Genomic DNA, 19,810 nt, shown 5'->3' with positions numbered 1-19,810 from the left:
CCCCTGCAATAACAATTTCTCTTTCTGTATTGGATTACACTCTTCCCCATAAAAACTTACCCTAATGTCACTTACCTTCTAAAAAATAATCACATGTCCTTCCTGCTGCTGCCAATTGTCTCAACTCCCCGCACAGCTGACTCCTCAAAAGGAGCTGTCTGCGCTTGCTGGCTGCATGGCCTCGCCTTCTTGTCTTTCCTAAACCTGCTTCAATTGCACTTTCAGCAGTGACCAGCAGGGCAGTGATGGCAGCAGTGAGCAAGTTGCAGGGCTGGCAGCAGTGGGGCAGTATAGACAGCAGGAGCCAGGGGACAGTGGCGATAGCAGAGGACAGCAGGGACATCGTGGGGACAGTAGGAGGACAGTGGGGATTGCAGGGAACAGTGAGGATAGGACGGGGTAGTGGAGACAGTCGGGGAATGGTGGGGGCAGCAGGAAGTCAGTGGGAGTAGACCAGGGCTCTGAAGAGGATCTGGAGGCAGGTCCTACTGTCCTCCTGCCTCTCTGGCTGTGCCTTCTTAGGCTCTTTGGCTCTTCCCGCCCTCTTCTCTGTCTCCACTCACTCCCCAAGTACTATGTCCTGTGGCTTTAACTACCACCTATATGCTGATGACTTTCACATTTACGTCTCTAGCCTCATAGCTCCAACTGCCTACATGATATCTCCCCTTGGAATCATCCTTGACCCCTCTTTGTTTGACACCCCATATCCAATTCATCATAGATCTTGTTGCTTCTCCCTTAAAATAATGTCTTGTGTGCTCGCTTCGGCAGCACATATACTAAAATAATGTCTTGCGTCCGACATTTTCTCACCCCCTCCATTGCTCTCCCCTGGTCCAGTGTCACCTGGCTGGTCTCCCGCCTCCCCTTTGTCCTCCATAGCTCACGCTCCCACAGCTGTCAGCAGAATCCTGTAAACACCTAAATCAGATCCTAGCACTCATGCCACCAACACGTCAGCAGCATCCTAAGCCCACAGCCCTCACAGGAAGTGTTCCTCAGACCCCCTGGGAGGGCAGCAAAGGCCAGAGGCTTCCTCTAGCTTGTCATTAATTCAGTGTCTAATTAACTAATCCACCATTTGTCCCTTAGTCATTCCCTGCATACCTGCCCCAAGCCAGGCTGGTGCTGGGGACAGGAGGACACAGTCCAGCCCCTGCTCTAACACTGGCTTTCAGGAACTGACAGGAGCTGTCCTCGAGGAAGGGGAGGAAGGGGAGACGGGGAAGAAGGGCGAGGGGTGTCGAATGTTGTGCGTTTAATACCACCGGCGATGGGCAGGGTTGGGGTGCTGCCCTTACAGGCTGCCTTACAGGCACCTTCAGCCAGACCTGGCCCAGCTCATCTTCCCGCTCCAGGCTCCAGCTGGGTTTTTGTGCAGCCCTGGACGGTTTGAAAGCAGACAGCTCCTGCTTAGCATGCTCTCTCCTGTGTGATGTCAGAATCTTGCCTGGCCTGGCCTCTGTTTTATTTCTCTGCTCTGGCCTTGGCACTAATATTTTGCTAATTGCCGGAGATAGCGAAAGGGGGTGGGACGAGGTCCTGAGGAGCTGGCAGGATGGGAGAGACAGACAGGCCCCATTGACCTGTTCAGCTCCCTGCTGGACTCAAAGGAGAAGCAGGCTTTTGTGAACATAATGAAGCACACGATGAAAATCCAGCAAATAAGGTTAAAGCCAGGATTGGCACTTCGGTCACCAAAGGATGAGCTAAATGGGTGCCTGTGGCTGATAGAGGAACAGAAGGATGGCCCTCTCTCCTTGGTCACAGGGTGAGGCCCGTGAGGAGCTTTCCGCCTGCCAGTCACCGACAGATGTGGGTGGAGGGCCATTGGGTCGGGCCCAGGTGGCTCCGATGGGCCCTTCCTCTCCAGCTTCAGAAATGCCAAGCTGTTTTCACAAAACTGTCTCACAGGAAAATTGTCATCTACAAGCATTATGCAATTTTCCCAACAGAGTTATAGGCTGTGTTTGAAAAGAAAGAAAAAGAAGTCGAATTTGAAATGCTTCTCTGCAGCCACAGCTTCTCCTGGGTCCTTGAAGGGGCTTCACATACCTTCTCGGGCTTTGAAGTAGCTGATCAGACAGCAGTTTGCGATGGCAGCTGCTTGCCAGGGGGCAAGGCATGCTATGGGCACTTATAAACTGCCAACCCAGGTTTCTGGGGTGTCGACTGAGGCGGACTCAGCACCTGTGAGCTCTGACCGCGGTTCCCAGAGTGGCCTCTGTGTGCTGTCCCGTACCCCTCCTTCTGCTACCTGCCGGTTCTAGCAGTTTTCTGCTGCTCTCCTCCTGCTGCGCCAGTGCCCACCAGCGCAATGCCCAGGTTTGTTCGTGTCATTTCACACAGCTCCGTCTCCATGCTTGGCCACTGGAGGGCTGGCGCTCAGGGGATATCACTCCGTCCTCACCACAGCCTCTCATTCATTCAACACATATAGACTGAGCATGTTCCCTTGCCACAGGGAGCAAAACAGACCCTCGTACTCATGGAGCCCCTATTCAGCTAGGGGAGAGAGACGATAAAAAGTAAATAAGCAAAATGCACAGTATATTAGACTGTGACAGATGTTATGGAGAAATGATCATCATGACAGGGGTGTGCCTGGTGGAGAAGGAGGCAGCGAATGGCTACTTTAAATAGTGTGGTCAGCAAACGCTTCACTGAGAGGGTGCCATGGGAGCAAACAGCATAGGAGGCAAAGCAGTGAGTGCCCTGAGGTCTGGGAGGACAGCATTCCTGCACTGGGAACAGCAGGTGCTGAGTGTCCCCGGCACGTCTGAGGTAAAGGAAGACACCCAGGATGGCTGAAACACAGTGAGCAAGGGGAAGCGTAGTAAGAGATGAGGGTGACAGGGAAGACCATGAAAGGCCACGGGCATCATGGTAAGGTCCTCATTTGCTGTGAGATGTGAAGCCATTGGAGCATTTTGACCAGAAGCACCATATGGCCGCTGTGTGAAGAAGAGCCTGGATGAGGGTGAGGAAGGAGGCAGAGAGACTAGCCAGGTAGCAATTGCAATAATTTAGGTGAGTGATGATGGAAGCAGGACAAGTGACAAAAAGTGGTTGGTGCATACGTGCATTTGGGAAGTGGCGTTGACAGGATGAGCTGATGGATGAGGAGTATGAAAGAAAGAAGTATCAAGGATGAGAAACTGGAAGGATGCTTTGCCACGTCGTGGGAGGAGAAAGGGAGAAGTCAGGTTTGCGGAGGGAAAGATCAGGAGTTTGAGTTCAGACAGGTTGAGTTTCAGATGTCAATTGGGCATCCAGACAAAAATGTTACAGTTGATATACAAGTCTGGAGTTCAGAGGCGAGGCTGAGGTAGAAGATTAAACTTGATTAGTCATCAGTGTACATTTAGTTAGGATTTTAAGGCATGGGACAAGATGAATTCACCAAGGCAGTGTGGATAGAAAAGAGAAAAGGACCAGAGGCTTGAGCCCAGGGCACTTCAATATTTAGAGGAAGGTGAAGAGGGGTCAGCAAAGGGGACTGAGAAGGGATGGCCAATGAGGTGAGAAGAAAATGAAGAGACAAGTTCCAGAGCCAGGTAGAAAGTGCAATGCAGAGGGAGAGGCCAACTGTATCAAGTGCTGCTGAGGGGTCATGGAAGCTAACAGCTGGGCACTGACCATTGGCAATGGAGAGCTCAGTGGTGACCTTGACCAGAGCAGTTTCAGAGGACAGAGGTGAGCCTCAGTTACTTCATTTGAGAAATGGGACCATTCACCTGTTTACCTCAGAGGGCTGCAGTGCCGACCACACAAGATCATGGGCAAACTATAGAGCAGTACCAGATATGAGTTGTCTGTTTTTGTTTATAACCCAATAAACCCAGAGCCTGTTGAAATGATGGGAGGGACTGTTGGGCACAGTTGATTTTAAAGGTGCTTAGAGCTCCATTACTACCGAATAGAATGGTTCATTTCCTGCTGCTCATGCCCAGGACATTCCACTTCCCTTCAGAGGTGGAAGCCATCAGAATAGATATTTCTTATGGGTGGTAAGTGAAGATGCAGGGAAAGGGTAGAAGCAAACAGTAGGGCCAAACACTGCTCATTGGGGTCTTAATGCAAAATGCAGGACACTGCCCTCCCAGAGGAAACCTGGTGACAAGCATCTCAAAGCAAGGGCTCCTTGGAGAAAACTGTCAGCCAGGGGCAGCTATGCTCTTGCTGAAAATACAAGCAAAATGGGAGAGGGATGAGAGGGAGATGGAGACGAAGAGTAGTCAGGGAAATTGGGAAGAGTTTGAATTTTAGAGTCAGACACATCGGTATTGGAATCATGGTTTCTGGGTGGTCTTCAACAAGTTATGTGACTTCTCTGAACCTCAGTTTCTTCATCTGCAAAATGAGATCAACCTTATCCCCAAAGGTTTTCACAAGAAACCAGCTGATGAATACACAGAAATGCATGCTGGGGCCAGGGTGTCTGTGTGCATTCACGTGTATCTGCGTGTGCATTTAGTGGCGTCGGGTTTCCCCCTCTTTAGTCGCAGATGGTTCCTCTTCAGCTCAAGGACCCTGTGCTCTTCCCTCCTCATCAAAACTGGTTCTCAGGACAGCATTCACGTTAACGGTATTGTGAACACTGTCTGATAATTTTCCAAGTGTAGCTGCAACATTCAGCACGCAGAGTAGGCTCAGACAGGCCCTCCGGGCAGCAGAGAAACAGGCTAGGGGGAGGGGCCTGATCTTTTGAGAGAATAGTCAGCTTTTCCTCCCTCCTAGCTCCCCTCTGCCTGGATTCCCAGGGTGTGGTCTCCAGAGTCAGACTGAGGTTTAAACTCCAGCTCTACCATTGACTAACTGTAACTAGTTTGGCTAAATAAATGTGTTTCTGAAGGTTAAAAAGTATATAGCTACCCTGTGTTGTAAGAATTAAATAAGATGCTAAGTATAAGGTAATTAGCAAGGTGCCTAGCACAGAACAACAATAGATCACCATTGTTATTGTTGTTTCTACCCCTTTCCATTCTTCTCTCTCTCTGATTCTGGATTGCATCCCAAGTTGGCTGGGCTGACTCCAAGCCTGCAGGTCCGAGGCAGGACATGCTATGGTGGAGAGATTTGCCTCAGTGTGTCTCTGAGCAAAGGGTGCCTTAGGATGATGAACAGGCATGGTTCAGGACTGGGCGATGAAAGCAAAAGGTCAGCATCCGGGACGGGGCAGACAGAGGAGGAGAGGAGCAAGGCAGGGCGGAGATGGCAGACTCTGGCCTTTTGCCATGGGCATGGCTGAGACGCCCGGAGCGCTCCCACATTGAGTGTAGTTCTGGGGGGCATGGAAGGGTCAGTGTGGGGTACGCTTGGTTAAAACACCAGCCCCCAGCCCGAACCCAAGCCTCACATTCTTACTCTCTGCTCTGCTCAGATTTGGCATCTCCTGATACGATGTGGTTTCTGCCTCCAACCAGTCCCAGGCCTGTTTCCTCTCCACACAAACCCTCCTTCCTCTGGATTTGACCTCAGCCTGTGACATGTTTGGGGCTGTGCGATTCCCATTTGGTAGGAGTAACTTTGAAGTCTGAGTGCAGCTGTCACGTCTTCCCAATATGTTTACCAAAAGCAGAATGAAAGAACCCATCCCCGTGAAGATGGACATGAGTGACCTGTAGTTTCTTTCATTTTTTAAATTTTAATTGGCACAGTGCTGACATCATCCAAACGAGGCACGAACTGAGAATGCCCCGAAATACTTTGTTTGAAAAAGGTCCTGTGGGAGATGTATCAGTGCTCTAAGCATCGTTGAAAGATCCTTTCTGTGCCTTGGAGACTTGTTCAAATGGCCTTCCATTTAAGTCTGAAGTTTGGATTGCTTGCTCTGAACATAAGTCCTCCATTCTTCAGAATCTAAACTGCTTCCTGCCCCAGCGGCCCCATCTAAGGCTCACCCAGCTCCATTAACCTCCCATCATTGGCTCCGTGAGTTTCTCAGTTCTCCTGAGGCATTGTGGGTTTGTAGGTGCAACTGTGTGCCCCACTTTCTGTACTCAAGTAGTACAAATCGATGCTAATTCCAGCTTGGCCTAAATGTAAGTAAGAGTAAAAATAGTAGCTAATATTTATACTGAGCTAGGCACTGTATTAGTACATTACATGAATTACGTCATTTAGTCCACCTAACAATCCCATGCAGTACATATGCTTTTTAACCCCATTTCACAGATGAGAAAGCTAAGAGAGGTAACAGATTTGTCAGAGGACATAGGTGCAACTAGAATGTGAACTCAGGTATGATGCTAGAGCTTGCGCTCTCACCCACACTACTTTCCTGCCTGCTGGATTAGTAAATACTAAAAAGATTGACGGTATCCAGTGTGTCCAAAGCTGTGCAGACATGGGCACCTATACATTCTTGTTAGAGGGTAAATTGGTGTAGACATGGGGAGGATAAATTACTAGGCCCTACCAAAAATTTAAATTTGTTTCATCTTCTAATCATTCCTTAGAATCTCTGACACGGGAACCCTTGGGTTTGTAAACAAAGAAATACATACACAAACGTTCATCATGGCATCATTTATGGAAACAAGTAAATATGTACTAATAATGTTGGTTAAAACAACTAGAGAACATCCATGCTATGGAATTCTACATATATACCCCCCCAAATTGTTTTTTTTTAATGACGTAGCTTTGTCTTTTTTCAAAAACTTCCTGACCATCCACAGCACTTGGATATATCTACAAACAAGCCAGACACTCTCCAATCCTGTAGAACTTAGATTCTACCAGAGAATTTTGATGTCAACAAATATATTTAGCTCTCTAGATTAATTTTACAGAATGCTCCTGTTTTCTTGTTTCACTGGATAACATGAATGATCACAAACAAGAAACAATAAGCAGTTGATTCTGCAGATGGTGTAGAACCACTAGATGAAACAAATTACAGCAACAAGCTGTTCTAATGCCCACACACGTGGACCCGCCATCCTTGGAGCCTCCATAGCTCTAAGAAATACAGACAGAATTTCATCACCATACATAAATACTCACAAAGGGCCCAAACAATTTTTGTTGAGTTTTATACTGCAAAAATAAAATCAGTATGTCGTTAGTTGGGACTTGAGAACCAAGACTTAAATGTAATGCAAGTTGTGTCTGCAGGGCCCGCTAACACAGTGGCCACCTTAACTCCACCCGCACTGACTTTTTGTCTTTTTAGTGAAGCATTTCTTCAATGGCAAAACGATTGTCATCAGACAGAATCTGATTTCTTGGATTTCTTTTTTTAGTAGTCTTGACCGGGCTAAGTATAATTTCAAGATCTCCAACCTTTCAAAAATCAACAAAAGGAGAGCTCTGATGCTGTAAATACTGACATGGAAAGTTTCCCAAGATATGATATCAAGGAAAAAAAATGTAAAAATCATGGTACAGAATAAGCGATTCTGTGTGAAGCTATCTTTGTGGGAAACGCTGTGTCTCATATACGCCCACATACGTACGTAGTTGCATATGCATTGTCAGAGGTCTGGAATGATTCACACCAAACTGTAACATTCTGGAGAAGGAGGCAGAAGGCAGGTAGATTCCAAAGTGAAAGGTGCTCAACATTTCCTTGTGTGCTTCTGTGATGCTGAATTTGTCCACAATAAGCCTGTATTGTTGTGGAATTAAAAATGTTAAAAGTATGCCAGGTATTAAGACATGAGCGTGGAAATTGTGGGGAGCCCCTGAAGGATTTAGGCAAGGAATGGATATGGTCAGATTTGCAGCCATGTGGAGAGTGAGTTGGGGGAAAGCAAGAAGATACAGGAGATACGGAAACCAGAGACGTTAAGGCTGTGAACTCTGAGGCTCCTGGAGGCCTGACCACTGTGAGGGGTCTGGAGATGGAAGAATGCTAGTGATGCCAGCGTCTGACTCAGGCAGCTGCTGGATGTGCCTTTAACCCAGACGGGACCTGCTGGAGAAGGAGGAGGACTCCAAGGTCAGAGGAAGAGCTGAGTGAGGGACACGGGACGTATAAGATGACCATAGGAAACCCAGGTCATGGGAGACTCAGTGCTGGCGTCAGGAGATAGGTTATGTCTCAAATGTGACTTCATGGTAAGCGGCTTCTCTCAGTCATTCCAGAGATATTTATTAGGAATGCGTACGGGAGACGTTCTCCAAAAAAAAAAAAAAAGTCTCTCATGAGAAATGTAAACCACTTAGTTGGGACTTGGAAACGCTGTCCCTGCAGACATGTGAATGTGGGTGTCTTATGCGTCCAGAATTCTTTCATCTGACCCGGAACCCCCAGGGAAGCCTGAGCTCAGGAAGAGGCTGTGGGCTTCTCCGAGGGGTGCCTCTGTGGCTTGTCCCTGGGGGCCTCACTTCTGCCCTTCACCCCACTAGGACCATCTGTAGGCATGCAGGGCAAACTGGATCTGGCTGAGCTCCCTTCCTTTCAATGGCCCACCACCCAACAACCCGTTCCCCGGGCTGCAGACAAGGGGCTCTGGGCCAGAAACCCTTTTAGAATTTTTGGACCTGAGCCTGGAGACACCTCGGACCTCCTTCTTGCTAGTTTCCTCGGGGCTGTGAGATTTTCTGGGCAAGGTACCCAACTGAGGAGAAGCCCGTCAATTCATCCCAAGTATGTTCTAAGTACCTAACTGCCAGGCAGCTCTACTAAGGAGTAGAGCTGTGAGCCTGCCGAACAAGTCTCTGCCCTCCTAGAACTCAGAGCTTGTTCAGTCAGCAACAAAGCTCTTCCCTCCTCGGCTGGTGACATGCTGGGCTTTTCCATGCATAGTGGACAGTGGTGTCTGAGCACTGCTGGGCTGAGGTCAGGGGAAGGCAAAATGGATCCAGGACCAGCTGAATCCCCTCTGGGGAATATCCCCAGCCAAAGCCCAATTTGGACCGTGGAAGCATTAAGCCTTGAAAAGAGAATGATACCCCTCGCCCCAATGTGTAATTCAAAATAAGAACCCAAATAAACCTCAAAGTTTGGCAAGAGCAACAAAGTTCTGGTTTTTCCCCCACAATGATGACTTCATGCTTTCCTTCAAAATGTTAATTGTCAAATTCTTCCTCAAAAAATTATTCTCGGTCCCCACATGTTAAGGGTGCTCTACACATGGTCTAAAGCAAAATAGAGCAGAATACCATGAGTGGTACAGGGGAGTGGGGCCCCAGCTTCGTTCTGGCCTCCACATCCAAGGGAGTCTGGCCTGTGCCGGGGGTCTCAACAGCAGGAGACGCCTCGGAGCTGACAGTCATCGGATTAGATGTTGGGTTTATTGCAGCTCCTGTTGGAGTGTGGCCTGGAACAGCCCCAGTTGGTGCCTGGACAAAGAGCACACCACCTGCCCCCTCCATGCTGGACACAGATGGAAGTCTGGCCATCCAGGCAGAGGCCAAGTCAGAGCCTGGCTCCAGTGTGGAAGGGGCGGGCTGAGCTGGAAACCAGTGGTGTGGCTCCACGGACCCACTGATGTCCAGCACACACCAGGCACACTGGACACTCAGCCCCACCTTTTGGGATTGCTGAGGTTCTAAGGCTCCCCCACCCTGGGGTGTGATGGCTCCCACACCTGGGCAGGTAGAGCCTCAATCGCAGGTAAGTGAGTAGGGCTGGACAGTGTCACCATGTCAAAGCCCTCTTGTTCTCATGGCCCTGCTCTCCTCACTGAATATCTGTGGTCCTCTTTTGCAGAGCGATGAGGTCCTCACGGTCATCAAAGCCAAAGCTCAGTGGCCAGCCTGGCAGCCTCTCAATGTGTAAGTACCAACCAACAGGCCCTGCCCCTGCCCTGCCCTGTGCTAGCCTTGTATTTGGAGGCTCCCACCTAATGCCACCACATACCAGTTAGGTCATTAAAGTCAGCAATACCTCATAGATGGGCAAACAGGGAAGGGGCACCGCTCACGTGTGGAGTATCCCACGTGCTCCATCTTCTCGGGAATGCAGGCTTGGTCTCCGTTTCTCCCTGATGGCTCTAACCAACACTGCAGAAGGCCCAACTCAGGCATAACAATTCACCAGTATGTTTCCTCATGCTCTCAGCCACAACAAGCTGAACATACATTCGCCCTTCCGAGCACAGAGGTGTACTCACTCTAAGCATGTCTGCCTCATGGAAAGCCAGGTTTATCCCAGGTTCTATTCTCAGTCCCCAGGTCTTTTCTGTCCACTCTATTTCTGGGAGATTTCATCCTCCCATGCGTTTCATCCTCCCAAGGATTTGCTGATAGCTCCCAAAACGACCACTCCCCCAGGCAGCTATGTTGGTAGGTAGATAGATAAATCTATCCATCCATCAATCTCTTGGACACTTCTCTGTGTATGGCCCACATGACCTTGAACTTACCGTATCCAATATGGAACTCATCACCAAGTCCTGTCAACTCTTCCTTCTTGGTATCTCATAAATCAGTCCTCACCTGGCAGTTCTCCTGCCAGTAGTTCAAGCCACCATCTTTTCTCACTGGGACTATTTTCATTCTTCGCTCGTCTGTGGTCTTCCCCATCTGATCCTTCATCTACACTGTTACCAGAGTGATCATCTCAGAATCCAAATCTGATTCCCTGCCTTAGAAGCTCTCCGTAACCTCCCTGAGTCTCCAGGATCGAGTCTGCACTCGCCAGTTTCCCTTGTGAACCCACAGTGGGCATAGCACACTTCAGCCCTTGCCTCGTTTGCCCCAGCGCTCATGTCTTGCTGCTCCGTACTCTGCACCTCATTCTGGCCACCCGATAGCCCATGACATTCTTTGAACAAGTCTCGATTTCATTTATCTTGTATGGATGCAAGGCCTAGAGCAGACAAAGTTCCCAGTCAACCACAAGAAAATGGTTTATGAAGAATGGCTTGACGAACCCCTCTGTGGAGCTGTTGGCATCCATTCACGATGGCATTGATGACAATGGCAACAACACAGGAATGTGTGAGACTCTGTTCAGGGGGAGGGAAGGCAAACTCAAAGTGATGGGAAGGGAAGTACAGGACGTTCCAAAGGAAGACTCCACAGGATGGGGCGGCAGGAGCCCAGGGAGGAGGAGTGCTGACACATGGCCAGCTGGGAGCAGGGACGCTGTTGCCAGGCACCTGGAACTGCCTGGTTAACCATTCAGCAAATCAATGGCTCATTTTCCTACTACGTGCCAGCCTTATACACAGTCCCTGCCTTTTGGAATGCTCAGCAGGAAGGAGACAGACTATAAACAGAGTTCTACCACTCCAGGTCTGCCCTTTGCACAAGGCCAAGTGGCACCATATGTACAGAATATACACAACGTAACATCATCACAGTAGCGCTGGACACTCCACGGGGATAAGTGTGATGATGAGAATAGGAGTGGCTGTGGGAGCCCAGACATAGAGCACAGCACAGCGTAGGGCTGGAGGAAGGTCACGGAGTCTCTGTGCAGGAGGCATCATGGCACTGAGTCTGGAAGGATAGTCCTTGCTCTGGAGTGGCCGAGGTGTGGGTGAAGCTGTGAGCCTGAGTGGAGGCCTCAGGAGAGCAAGAGAGGACAAGGGCAGCTGACCAAGGGAAGCCCGACTGGTGCATGGAGCCTTTTTCTCGCTCGTTGTGATCTCCAAGGCTTGCTCTGGATCTCCTCTGAGGAAGCTGAGACCAGAGCACAGTTAAGCCTTGAACACGCGGATGTTAGGGGTACTGACCCCCCGCAAAGCTGAAAAATCTATGTATAACTTGACTCCCCCAAAACTGAACTAATAGTCTAGTGTTGACCAGTTACTAGACTGTTAATAGACAGTCTAGTATCACATATTTGTATGCTTTATGTATTATACACCGTATTCTTACTGTAAAGGAAACTAGAAAAAAAGAAAACATTAAGAAAATCATAAGGAAGAGGAAATACATTTGCAGGACTATATGTATTTGTTGAAAAGATTCCACATATAAGTGGGCCCATGCAGTTCAAACCTATGTTTTTCAAGGGGCAACTGTAGTTGAAAACTTACCCAGCCTTGGAAGTGCCTTTCCTTCCAAGGAGAAGCAACAGAGGTACAGCCTGCTGTCCCAAGCTCTCTCTTGGTGGGGGAGCATTTGCCTGTGTCATGCCAGCCCACCAAAAAACACGGATATGAATTTACAAAGGTCCTCAGCCCTTGCTGCATAATTAACATCAATTTAAAAAAAGCCCACTCTGAAGCCAGTTTGCTCAGGCTCTCTCTTCAGCTTCTCCCAGTTCCCAGGCTCTCAGCACCCATATGTGAAGAATTCCTCACCTTTGGTCCTCTAAGCAGGCAGGGGCTCAAGGCCAGGTAGGGGAGTGGGACCTCTGGGCCACAGAGTTTATGGGTGCTTATTTTTATACCACCAGGCAACCTTTATATCAGTGTTACCTTAAGGAGTTTGGGTTTAGAAAGATGTAATAGAAAGCAACGTACTTCAGAAAGGAGAGAGGAAGAGGAGAGGAAAGGAAGGAAGCAGAGAAAAATCCTTTCACCTTGAGCACTTACTCTGTGCCAGATACCCTACGAGGCACTTATTGTTACATTCCTTATCCCACGTAATTCTCACACTCACCCCATTAAGAGCCACCATGGGGACTACGATCCTCACTTTACAGGTGGGGAAACTGAGGCTCAGAGGTTGTATGACAGGTCCGACCTCAACATCCAGCTCCATCAATGGAGGAACTAGAATTCCACCCCTAACCAGCTGACTCCAATGCCTACACTTTTCATACAACAAGGTCCTTCCAGTTAAGTAACAATGCATTCATTGTCCATTTTTAATCAATCAAGTCATACATATCTGCCAATCAGACCTGACCAACATGAAATTAGCATTGTGACCATACCAAATTGTCTGATTCTCACCCCAAAACAAAACAAACTCTTGACTTTTACTTACCCTGTGTCCTTCTATTAAGGGTGACCAAAACATTTAATTGCCTCAACAAACATTTATCAGGGATCTCCAAAGGGAAAGTACTGTGAAAGGTGCTTAGGGATCTAGTGATGAGAAGAGCAGAGTTTCTCATGGAGCTTACGGTTTAGTGGGGGAGAGACCTTAACCAACTGATGACAAATGTGATGTGTCTATGAAATAAAGACATGAGGTGCCATGAGAGTGTATAATTGGGATCTTAACCCAGCCTAGGGGTCAGAGAAAGCTTCCTTGAGGAAATGGGAATTGAACTAAGAGTTAAGGAATCCATAGGAGTTAACTAGGTAAAGAAGCAAAGCAGGGGGAGAACATTCTAGAAAATCTAGAGAGAGCATCATGTGCAAAGGCCCTGAGGAGGAGCAGAGTATAAAATACTAACAGGTCATGGTATAACTATATCCAGAAATCAAAGCCGAGTTTGATGTGGGCCCATGAAACATTAGGGCTTTTGATTTTTACATTAAGAGTAATGGGAAATCATTGAAGGAAATCACTGAAGCAGGATGACAACATGATCAGACTCGGATGAAAACAACAATAACAACACTCTGGCTCCACTATGAAAAGGATAAGAGTAGATCAGGTGAGACCAGTGAAGAGGCTATTGCGGAGCTCCAGGGGAGAATCAGTAGTGACTTTGATTAGGATGGTGGTGGTGCTGGTGGCGATGGACAGGTGCAGAGCGAAATATGAACAGAAAGTGAGGTCATGGAGACAGTGAGTACAGACGACTCTTCTGTGAAATTTGCTGTGAAAAAAGAGACTGGGCAGTAGCTCCAAGGGGATGAAAGAGTCAGTGGATCTTTTTTTTTTTCTTCTTTAAGATGGGAGAGACTTTCTGAAAAATTGAAAAAAATATTTGGGGACACCTTCCCACCCTTCACCCATCCCTCAGACTTCCTAAGTCCCCAGTGGAGCAAAATTACTTGATGGCACACACTTAGACCTGCCAAACATCCAAGCCCTCTCCACTCAGTGCTACCAGCATGTGAAGGGCAAGCTATTTTCCTTTGATATTCCTATACCCCATTTTCCCCTTCCCTCTTCCAAATCTCATTAGGAAGTCAAATTAGGAAGACTCTATGTAGCCAAGTGTTGTTTTGCAGACACAGCCCTGGCCCTCCTCCCTGAGCCTGCTCGATTGAGGTTAATGGGATTCCAGCTTCCCTCGGGCCAGTGGAAAACCAGGGTGACCTACTTTGTGAGGTCCTGCCTGTGGAAACTGACTTGTTTTTCAATGATCTTCATCTTTATCCACAGGACCACTTCTCAAAGGACAGCCATGAATGAACAAATTAGCTGCTGACTTGTTTAGCTCAATAAATCAAGCTGTGGCTCCAAGAGCCCAGAGCGCAGGTAGAAACAGGAAAGACAGATTCTGAACAAATCCCACATCCTTCACTATTTCCTCTGGCAGCTGAGTAGAAAATGCCCAGGTTTCCTGCAAATCAATTCTGAATTTCTGCCACCCAGTTCCTCCGGTTTAGTCTGAATGCTAGGAATCACTGGAACTTTTAAAAATAATTTGTATTCCCTTTCTTATCATGGGTCCTGTAAGAACTGTAGTCCCCTTAATTATTCCCAGCCAGTCAATGTTTCATTAACATTTGATTAGACAACCATCTGTGTTTTCGAGACAGATGAGTGGCACGTGAACTGGAGACAGGGTCACCCTCTCCAGAAATCCTGCCTCTGGAGTTTCTGTGTCCCATAATCACCTAAGCCATGGTTCAGAGGTATCTTTCTTCCAAATCAAGGCTAAAGGTACAGGGCCCTCCCTTCCTACTGTAGCTCTTGCCCAGGTCCATCGATGTCCTCAGGATTGTAAAGGAAGACTGGCCTTAGACTAGAGGACCTAATCGGCCATATGGGGCCATATGGATCCGGAACCCTAGATGCCTTCAGGTTATAAACAGTTTTCCGAGTCAGGAAACCTCACTGAATCCTTCCTCCACCCACACAGGACTTCATCCAAGTGCGTGACTCGAGCGCACTCTCGTGGTCATATTGAGTTTCTGCAACCTCGGACGCTCTTGAGGTTACTGAGGGACAGAACTCAGTATTATGAGTGACCTGGAGTCACCAGTGACTTGAGTCTCACCCTGAGTTTCACTGGTATGGACCTGTAATTTAGAACGCGATAGTAAATCTCTAGAAGGACCATAAAAATCTTTTATTGCATCTTTTGTGGTGCTTTTGGAACTTTTGTTGAGAAAGAAACTAACATTTACCAAACCCTATTATGTGTGATGATAAGCAATTTCCTCACAAAATACGGGGAGGTAGGAATGATGATGATCCCACTTTGCAGACGTAGTAAATGCAAAGAGAGGTGGAGTTAAAGACTCTGTGACGTAGCTAATAAGTAGCTGAACCAAGATTCAAATCCATCTTTCTCTTCCTGTATCCTTTGTTTTCCCTATACACCATGCTGCCTCTCTGAGTGTAAAAAGATGAAACATCTCTCCATGTCTTCTCTTGGTTTTCATTTTTTCTGGTGTGAATGGTTTGTTCATAACTTTCCTTTATCTATTGGGATTGTGATAGTTTTTCTTACAAATTTAGCATGTTGCTCTGTATATGCTATAGATATTAACATTTGTCATTCACACTAGAGGGAGACCTTTTTGCCTACATGTCGTTTTCTCTCACATTCAATACTTGCTGTTTTTATTATACACGTTTTTAGTCGATGACTAATTCAGTTAGTTACCTTTGTGATTGCTTTTATTGTTTCAAAGTTGAGAGAATTAACCTTTCTTTAACAGATCACTAAGCTTAACTTTTTTCGTATAATCTGGTTGTTTTCTATTTAATTCTCGATTTCTTTCTTCTTTTTTTTTTTTTGGTGTATGATATTAGATGCGAAGCCCACATTTTAAAATTGCAATTAAGTTAGCCCAACCCCACTTGTTGCACAATCTTTTCTTTCCCCCGAATTTTATATAAATCCTTATCTCAAGTTTCTGGGATTTCCAGTCTATGCCACTAATTTATATTTCTTTTTTTTATCCTGAGTATCACATCATTTTAATTATCGTGCTTTATGATACATTTTGTTATAGGGTATGGCCAGGTCAACTCTATTTGCTAGAAAACTGATTGAAATTTAAATCCCAGATAGATAAATGAAACCAAATTAACAGAGTACCATACATGAGAAAATGTGGATATAAGAAATCATGAATAAGAATTTTTATTATGGTTTGGATAAATTAAAGACCTCCAATCCTATCTAGCATTTCCTAAAGCAAATTCACATATATTCTTATCCATTTCATTATTTTAAACATTTTTATTAGAGAAGGAATAAACACTTTGAGATGATTTTTAAATTTCATTTGAAGGTCAAAGGCAGTACAAGAGCTGATATTCATTTCCTAGATTAGTTCATTTATGTCAACAAATATTTGAGGAGAGCCTCTGAAAGCCAACTTCTAAGCCAGGCATTGGGGTATGGCTGTGGACAGACAAAATGGTTCCTACTCTACAAGAACCTAGCAGGGTCGGTGGAAATTAAACAAGACACTCCAAGGAAAGAGTAAATTCAACATGCTAACAGGCAATTTGAGGAGAGGTCAGGAAGCACTTCCTCCAGGATATAGTATGTAAGCTGGGGGTCAGAGGGTGCATTTTCCAGTCAAGAGTACCGGAAAATAGCAAGGAGAAACGGATGTTAGAAAATTGCTCGCAGGCTCTTATACATTCAAATTCACCATATTACCCATCCTGAGGTGAGGTATTTTGTGTGGGGATTGGTTACTGCAAATTTTCTACCTCTCGAAATGCGTACCAAAGTCTGGAGAATACCTCACCCGGGTTACAGATTTGGCCAAAATACATTTGCGGAAAACGATTTGCCTAAGGCCTTGTAAAACACGAGGTTCTCAGATGCTTACATCCATCAGCTGGGCAGTGTTTCAGGAGGGAGTATTGGGAGGAGGTTGGCTTGTTTTCTCCTGCTCTGGATTCTGGAGCAGAGCTGTTTTTGTCCCCTTAGGATGTCATGGTAAATAGTGTCACCCATGGGATACAGGATATGAACGACTAATCAGACCCAAAGCCACACGCTCAGGGAGATGAGAAAGTAATAGGTGTAGTGGTTGGTCTCTATGGAAAAGGAAGCCTGTTCTCCAAGGTACTGCTGGACTTCAGGAGCCACGGAGGATGGGGCGTAAAGCAGCCCCGCCCAGAGGCCAATGCTCTCTGGCACTTAATGGAAGACAGGCCCCAGACTATGTCCTGTTAGTCCCTAGGTAAGCAATGCCACAGCTCCTCAGACTGTAATTCTTCTGGAAGCCAGGTCTTTAAAGTGGCTGCTGAAACCACTGACCTACATGCCAGAAAATACACACATTGGGAAAGGATAATGGAAATAGAAATCATAGCTTAGGTGCCAGGCACTGGGCTAAGTACTATATGCACGTTCTCTCACTGAGCACTCGTAATAACCCTCTGCAGTAGACATCTGGGGAACCCCATTTTATAGGTTTGGACACTGAGGCACAGAAATGTTTGGCCATTTGTCCAAGGACACACAGCAATAACAGGTGGTGCCAGAATGCACACCCAGACTTCCTTCCCTTTCTCTCTGCTCATTATTTGATCTCATCTGGCCTGCCAGAGCCCAAGGGGTCCAGTTCCACGGGGCTTAACCAGGGCTGAAGTCACTGCTTTCTGGGGACAGGTGAGGGCAGCCAAAAGCAGCTGGTCCCAACAGAGGGACACAGGGACACCTAAACAGCTGAGGTGGACCAGCTGCCAGCTAGACTGAACAGACGAGTTGATTCCCAGCCAAGGATTCCCCACGATTAGCAGCCTGGGGGAGCAGGGTCAGGCAGAGCTGCCTTCAGTCTTCAGCTCCTATTATCTCTAAGAACATCTATACACTATTTTCTTCTCCACAAAATAAAAAAATAACACTCGCAATTCTAACCCTGCAGGATTGTCATGGGGGTGGGGAAATGACAACGAAGGTCTGCCACCAAGTGTGGGCTGTGTGACTGTAACCAAGCACCACCACTGATCTCCTACAGCCCTGGCCACTCCGAAGACCTCTTAGCAACACAAGGAGACAGGTTGAAGAACTCTTGTAGCTCAGGGGTTGTCAGCCAAAGGCCTCTGGCTCTGTAGCTGGGGCCCTGCTCGCCAACTGGAGGAAATGGCTGTGAGCCAGGTGCCAGGGCTGGGCCTTGCTGTAAGTAGCCTCTTGAGGGAAATGGAGGCAGCGGGAAGGGGAGACGCCCCGTCTGATGGCACAGTGTAGATCTCAGTAGAGTGAAAAGGAGGTACGGGGGAGGATTTAGAAATTGGTGATGAAAAGAACACTGACTTTGAACAAATATGGGTTGTGGTCTCAGTTCTGCCACTTTACTTGTGACTTTGGAGAAGTTACATAATGCATCTGAGCCTCAGTTTCCTCGTCCATAAATTGGACTCAGTCATCCTTACCCCAGGTCTGTTCTGAGGAATCAGTAAGAATGTATAAGAGGTTTGGGGCACTGTCAGCCAGTTTTTATTTGTAAAGTTCACCTCACATCCATCACAGCACATATAGTACAAAGTATTTATTCATTCATTTATTCAGAAATATTTACTGAGCACCTACTCCGTGCCAGGCACTGTCATAGGCACCTGAAATAAAGTCATGGACAAGGCAGACAAAAGCCCTGCTTTCCCAGAGATTCTAGTCCAGTGACAGGTAACAGTCAATAAACAGCTAAACAGATAAATAAGAAAATACAAAAGAACAGTAAGTGCTATGGACACATTAAAAGGGGAGAAGGTGGTAGAATACGGTTCCCTCCATGTGAGGCCAATGGATGGACTCAGGGGAGCGAAGCCTGGGAACCAGTCATGGCCAAAGGAAGAGATCTGTAGGAGACTGAGAACCCGCCTTCCTTCTGTGCCGCCGCTCCTCCATTAGCCATGACCTGGCCAGATGTCCCTCAGAGTGTGCACCTCTGGCTCCCCGGGTCTAATGGTCTCTGTGTGTGGTTTCCAGGAGAGCAGCACCCTCGGCTGAATTTTCCGTGGACAGGACGCGCCATTTAATGTCCTTCCTGACTATGATGGGCCCCAGCCCCGACTGGAACGTGGGCCTGTCTGCGGAGGACCTGTGCACCAAGGAATGTGGCTGGGTACAGAAGGTGGTGCAAGACCTGATTCCCTGGGATGCTGGCACTGACAGTGGGGTGACCTACGAGGTAGGTGTGTGACGCCTGGTTGGTGGGTGACAAACTTTGCCCAGCACTTCACCTGGCCCAGCCTCGTTCTAGGGGTCCCAGACAAAGAGTTGAACCTCGCCCAGGCTCTGTCCTAGATGAACTCACAGTGTAGTAGGGGAGGCCAGCATGGTCTCATCATCACATGCTCACATACAGTGTGATTTGGACTCCGGAAAGTGTCCATGCCGCTGGCCCGGAGAGCCTGGAGTGGGAATCTGCTAAAGAGCAGCTCATAGGTAAGCAAGGGAAGATCAGGTAAAAGGTAAATGCCTGGAGAAGAGAGAGAGAAAGAATGAACAGGGAGCAGCTGGATGTTGATGTACATTAGGCTGGGCCATATCCCAGAGGTCTCTGGACAGCCAGGCTAACGAGTTTGGAATCTCTCCTGAATGTCAATATTTCTCAGATATGGTCAGCACACCAGCTGCCTCAAACTCTGGAACCAGAAAACCAATGGTAGAATAATCTAGAACAGACAATGGTAAACTATGGTTTGTAGGACAAATCTGCCCTACCTCCTGATTTGTAAGTCAAACTTCCAAACCTAGCCTCACATATTTGATTACATGTCTGGGGCTGCTTTGTCACTCTAACAGCTGAGTTGAGTCATTGCAACAGATACATTTTGGCCCACAAGGCCTAAAATATTTACCATCTGACCCTGTGCAGACAAAAGTTTGCTAACGCCTGGTATAGTAGGAAGA

At 47.3% G+C, this 19,810-nt stretch overlaps 1 protein-coding gene across 1 annotated transcript in view; it reads left to right on the top strand.

Annotated features, from left to right (window-relative positions):
- The window catches only part of SPON1 (spondin 1), a 226,057-nt gene that overhangs the window by 192,286 nt on the left and 13,961 nt on the right, over window positions 1–19,810 (top strand). The window contains exons 7-8 of the mRNA XM_081062697.1: window positions 9,668–9,732; window positions 18,884–19,085. Of these exons, the coding sequence (XP_080918823.1) occupies window positions 9,668–9,732; window positions 18,884–19,085 (267 nt within the window). The remainder of the gene's footprint in view (window positions 1–9,667; window positions 9,733–18,883; window positions 19,086–19,810) is intronic.

The sequence above is a fragment of the Rhinolophus hipposideros genome (assembly GCF_964194185.1).
Source record: "Rhinolophus hipposideros genome assembly, chromosome: 10".
Classification (NCBI taxonomy): Eukaryota; Metazoa; Chordata; class Mammalia; order Chiroptera; family Rhinolophidae; genus Rhinolophus; species Rhinolophus hipposideros.
Note: the sequence above shows the minus strand (reverse complement) of the source record. Positions and strands in the feature narration are given on the sequence as shown.